The 6,000-nt window shown below is 35.6% G+C and overlaps 1 protein-coding gene across 1 annotated transcript in view; it reads right to left on the bottom strand.

The window, feature by feature from the left end:
* PCMT1 (protein-L-isoaspartate (D-aspartate) O-methyltransferase) overlaps positions 1-6,000 on the bottom strand; it is a 31,563-nt gene continuing 25,563 nt past the window's right edge. Inside the window, exons 6-7 of the mRNA XM_018053337.1 lie at positions 4,830-4,915; positions 1-337 (exon numbers count right to left, since the gene is read on the bottom strand). Of these exons, the coding sequence (XP_017908826.1) occupies positions 158-337; positions 4,830-4,915 (266 nt within the window). The 3' untranslated portion in view covers positions 1-157. The remainder of the gene's footprint in view (positions 338-4,829; positions 4,916-6,000) is intronic.

Raw genomic sequence — 6,000 nt, 5'->3', positions numbered from 1 at the left:
CAAAACTTTTTCTACATTTTTAATGTAGTGAATTTTTGATGTTAAAATGGAGTAGCATAAAGGTGACAACCAAAAAAGCGGCTCTTGCAGTCTGATCTCTTAAAATTCACACCCTTTCACCTTGCATGTGTGGAAGAAGAAAGAGCAGAAGATAAAATCACTTCCACCTGGACCACTGCTTTTCTTTATCTGTTAAAGGCACGTATATCACTCCCATCAGAGGTTTCATTTTGACACTGCCATCTTGCAGCTTGTCATACTGCTCCAACATCTGGTTTCCACCTGCAGGACCGACTGGCAATATCAATCTTCCACCAGGTTTTAACTGGTCTATTAGCTAAAAGAAAGAGAAAAGGACACACACACCAAGTTATAGATTTTATACTAATAGTCATTTTACATCACTATAGACAACTTTCAGTGTCCATAGGCAGAAAGCAGAAATGTACCTTATTTAGTACATACATTCTTCCATTGTTAAACTTGTTACTCAATTACTCACTCACTTATTTACTAGCGACCTCCTCTACTACAGTACAAATTCTCTGATGACGGGGATGGTGTCTTATTCACCTTTGTGCCCTTAGCATCAAACATAGTACCTAGTATAACTGCAAAGCTCAAAATGTTTGAGTTGAACTACATAATGTGGACTATCCTCTTGAGAAGACCAAAGGCAAAGCAGAAAATTTCAATTCCTGTATGCCTGTTTTCAATCTTTGTAGTTTGGAGGGGAAGCGGGGAAGTGTAGAAAATCAGCAAGGAATCCCTATCCTGTCTAAGAATTTAAGGCATCACTGAACCAGAGATAAGGGAACTCTGGTTTTACAACTGAATTTAGGATCACAGGCAGCATGACATGATAAAGGAAGGTAGGGCTGGAGTCTCTGCAGCATTAGAAAGAGGACGTCCCTGTCAATGAAGAACCAAAATTGCTCAGTTAAAGCCCCTCTGGTTAGAAAATTTTTAAGTCACATGTTACAATGTGAATGCAGCTGAAAGATGACCATCAATCAAAAACAGTAAGGAAAAAACCTGCCCAGAGAAGGGAGTCCTTAATTAAAATTTTGGTTGTCAGCAAGTCTATCTTAGTTTTTCCAATTCCTCTAAATGTCAAGATTTTCAATAAAAAAATAGACTTCTTCCCTCTCCCTCAATCTTGCTCCTTTAATCCATTAATTTTAAAACCTTTTAGCTGTCTTTTTTTATAGTGCTTACTTCTAAAGCATGCCATTTATTCTTTTTAACTGAAATATAATTGACATATAAACATTGTGTTAGTTTTAGGTGTACAACATAATGATTTATGTATATAAAGTAAAATGATTACTATAATAAACTTAATTAACATCTATTATCACACATAGTTACAATTTTTTTGTGATGAAAACTTTTAAGGTTTACTCTCTTAGCAACTTTTAATTATATAATATAGTATTATTAACTATAGTTAATAGTCAATAATTCACATATTATTAAGTATAGTCACCATGCTGAATAACATTTCCTTTTCTACTTCAAATTATATGCCAGATGAGAACTAAGCTCTCATACATAAACAGTTGTCCCTCAGTATCCAAGGGGGACTGGTCCCAGGACCTTATCTCTGATACCAAAATCCACAGACATTCAAGTTCCTTATAGACAATGGTGTAGCATTTGCATATAACCTATATATCCCATATACTTTAAATTATCTCTAGACTTCTTATATTTAATACAAGGCAAGTACCATCTAAACAGTTGCCAGATACAACTTCAAACTGCAACGAAAAATTCAAGTTCTGTGCTTTTTGGAACTTTCTGGAAATTTTTTTCTGAATATTTTCAATCTGTGATTGGTTGAATCCTTGAATGTGGAACCCTTGGATACAGAGGGCCAGCTGCATACTGCTTCTTTCCCCTAATCCAACCAAGATCATCATTTTTTATGAAAACCATTTTCTGTTATGACTGTGTACACATAATTTGCAGCTGAGCCAAGAGGCACTCAGTTACTGTTTCCTTTCTTATAGAATGATTGTTTTCTCTGCAGTTAAAAACTGAAGCTTTTTCTTTTTTTTTTTCACTCACTTAATTTTGTTTCTCCCAACAGCTTCTTAATGAAATTTTTATACAGTCAAATCTATTTGTAAGCAACTTCCTTTTTCCTTTTACTTCTCTCTCGTGTGTGTGTGTGTGTGTATAGGCTCCCTTCTAGTTCTTTTCCTCCTCTGCTCTGAATCTGGACTGCTTACTCTCCCGGCCTGCTGTATGGCTGTCATACCAGGACTGGCCTTTGCAGCAACATGGGCAGCTCTGGCCATCTCTCTCCTGAACGAGGTGTCCTACCTTCCTAGACGCCATGGCTGCTTCCTTCTGGTTTCTCCCACTGTCTCTCTACTCCCTCACTTTTTGATGACATTTAAAGCAATTCCTCCAGAAGTATTCTGTGAAACAGTATGTGGAATACTTTTTAAAGAGATTGAGATTTGCAAGTCTAAAATTATCTTTCTTCTATGTATTCAGTGATATGTGCAGGTACAGGATTCAAGATTGGAAACTGGAAATCATTTTCAGTTCAGAATTGTGATGCTTTGCCTCTGACTTGTTCATTCTAATGCTGCTTATCTACAGTTTGATGCCTTTCTGATTACTGACCTTTAATGAATGATCCACTTTGTTTTTCTGGAAACTTTTAGAATATTCTCTTTATAATATTCTGAAATTTCATGGTGGTATTGTGAGTCCCCCCCTTTTTAAAAATTCATTATACTAGGTACTCAACAGATGTTTTTAAACTACAGAATCATGTCTTTCAGTTCCTGGAAATTTTCTTAGGGTTTCGGGCTAACTGTTCCTCATAAAGAATTTCAAGCAGCAGCTCCTCTTTTCAGGCCACACCGTCATTTCTGGTTTCCAAGGTCCTGATGCCTCCAGTTTCTAAGCTTTTGCTGAGTTCTGCAAAACAAGCGGCCTCTGCACTGATACTCCCCTCTGCAGTCTCTTTGGTTCAGCTTCCTCCACCCTTCCAGGTCAGTTATTACTCTATCTGCTTTTCTGTCTTCATACACTGTAGCGTTCGGGACTGTTAAGTATAATCTCCTAGATAACTGAATATAGAGTTTCATATTTCTTGTTTCTGTTTCTTGTTTTTCTAGCTGTTATGTGGTGGTATCCAAAGGAGGCATAAACATCTTGACTCTATTCTCTTAAAACTGGAAAGCCCCTCCAGTCTATCTTCAAATTTAATCAGATGTAAAGAGCCACCCTCCAAATAATAGTCCACCTGCTACTACAAATGTTCAAATTCATACCAAGCTAAAGCCAGAAATGCCCTTCAAGATCACCTTAGGATCTTAGTAGGGAAGATGAGTCCTGTCCCCAAGAATCTTTCATTTAAACACATTTCTATTTCCTATTTTAGATTTTAATTGTTCCCCCTAGGTTGCCAATATTTTCAAAAAAGAAAAAAGTTTAAGAAGTTAAAAAAACACCTGCTGATCATGTGTTCATATATGAAAATTCATTATTTACTTATGACTTGTACAACTTTCTACATCATGTTAATACTTCTGTTAAAAACTACTAGTTTGGCCTGTCTATGTCTGACGCAGGATACAGCATGCTTGGGGCTGGTGCATGGGGATGACCCAGAGAGATGGTATGGGGAGGGAGGCGGGAGGGGGGGTTCATGTTTGGGAACACATGTAAGAATTAAAGATTTTAAAATTAAAAAAATTAAAATAAATAAATAAATAAAATAAAAAGCAGAAAAAAAAAAAACTACTAGTTTGGTCTTTTTTAAAAAATAGATAACAGGGCCAGAGAGAATAGTTAATTTTCCTAAAGTCATTCAGTCAATGAGTAATAAGTCAGTAATCAGAACAAATCTCCAAACTTTCAGCTCCCCATAACTGTGTAAACACACACAAAACTACTTCCAGGTTGGGGAGTTAATGAGACTGGGCAAAAGAGAGTCAATTTTAGCCCCTTGTCATCTAGTTAAGAACTATGTAAGAATCACATGTAATAGAAGTCTAAGCCAAGGATTATTTGGGCTGACCTAAGTTTATCAGAGTCTTACTAAAATGAAAACTCAATTTTATACTTAAATATTTCCTTGATTATATAATACATACTACTGGAATATCCTACCTTCTCATTGCGACTATGCAAATTAAGATTTCTTTCTTTCTTCCTACTATTCTTTAAGATTCAGTTCAAATTTTATTCCTGTATGAAATTTCCTTCACTATTCTATACAACATACTCCCCCCTTCCTCTGAACTCTTACAATGCGTATTTTCTTTTCCCTTCAATATCTATCATATGCTGATGATATGCTATCAAATCATTCATTTCCCTGATATATGTACAACAGATCTCTTCTAGTAAGGTCAGTGAGGATAAGATGTATGACAAATACTTCCTGGTCTTACCCACGAACCTAACATAGTCTTGCACATAACACACCAAGTGATCACCAGGTCATGAACTCCAGAGGGATTTTCCCAATTTTACTGGTGTACTAGTTTTTAAGTTGAATCAAATACTGCTTGAAATAAGACAGTCACGAGCTGCGGCTTAGTCATCTTCATGTCATTTATACAACTGTTTGTATATGAAAAAAACTGCCTACTAACTAATTAAAATACACAGCTAATTAAAATTAAAATTCAAGTTAAAAAATTGAGCATAATTATCAGCTGCCCCCCCCCACCAAAAAAAGGGCACAGTGTAACATAGATGGTATTTTCAACATCAGTAGAAGTCACTTCCTATAAATGTTTAAGAGCTTTAGTTGAATAAAGTATACAAACACAGAAGAAAAAAAATCAACAACTCACTGCCTGGGGCACAACTGGGGCTGCAGCTCCTACGTGAATAGCATCATAAGGGGCTTCTGCGGCATATCCCATTCGTCCATCCCCCACTGAAAGAAAAAAGTGCTTTAAACACCTGTTCTGATAGAATTACCCAGTGTGAAGAATTATAGGAGGTTTAAAGCGGCGAAAGGACAGATCTTTTTAAAATCACTTAACTAAGTGATGCTGGGACAACAGATAAGTCAAAGAAAAAATAGATACTTGGACCCCCACACCTCACGAATACACAAAAATGAAAGTCAAAAAGATCAAAGGTCTAAATGTAAAAAGTTAAAATGGTAGTATGTCCGAGAAATAATTCAAGGATGTATCTTCATGATTTCAGAGTACCTTAAACAGGATATTAAAAACACTACAAGAAATGGGTTAAGTCTGACTATATTAAAATTAAGAATTTCTAATTATCAAAAAGAACAGTATAAGAGTAAAAAGACAGATCACAGAGTGGGAGAAGAGATTTACAGTGTGTATAAATAGACAAAAGGTTAGTGTATAAAAGTCCTACAAATCAAAGAAAAATATAGCTCAATATCTGAATAGACATTTCACAAAAGAAGAAATCCAAATGGCCAAACATATGAAGAAGTGTTCAACTTCACTGATTAGTATTAAAATACAAAATTAAAACCACAGAGATACTACCATACACTAAGTGGGTGAGGAGAAAAATTTAGTCATCCCAAGTACTGGGATTGTGATGGGAAGCAATAGGAACCTTGGTATATTATTGATGGGAATGTAAGCTGGTTCAGTCACTTCAAAAAACTGCTTTTTCAATATCTATGGTCACTCTATGAACCTGTAATAACACACCTACAGAAATAAGGTGCTAGTATGACGTGTATATCAGCATCTGGACTTATGTACATTGTGAATATGCAGCACTGTGAGTATCTCTTAATCAGAAACAACCCAAAATATCCATCTACAGTAGCATTAATAAAAAAATTTTGGTAATGTTCCTACAATTGACTGCTATACAGCAATAAAAATTGACTATCATGTAAAAAGAAGGATGGATCTTACAAACACAACGAGTGAAAAGTCATTCATCATAGAATATGTACTGTATGATTCCATTTGGCTAACATTCAAGATATTGAACATCATCTATGGAACTGCAATTAGGTAG

The sequence above is a fragment of the Capra hircus genome, chromosome 9, assembly GCF_001704415.2.
Source record: "Capra hircus breed San Clemente chromosome 9, ASM170441v1, whole genome shotgun sequence".
NCBI lineage: Eukaryota > Metazoa > Chordata > Mammalia > Artiodactyla > Bovidae > Capra > Capra hircus.
The sequence above is the reverse complement of the archived record's forward strand: the minus strand, read 5'-3'. Positions and strand labels throughout refer to the sequence as shown.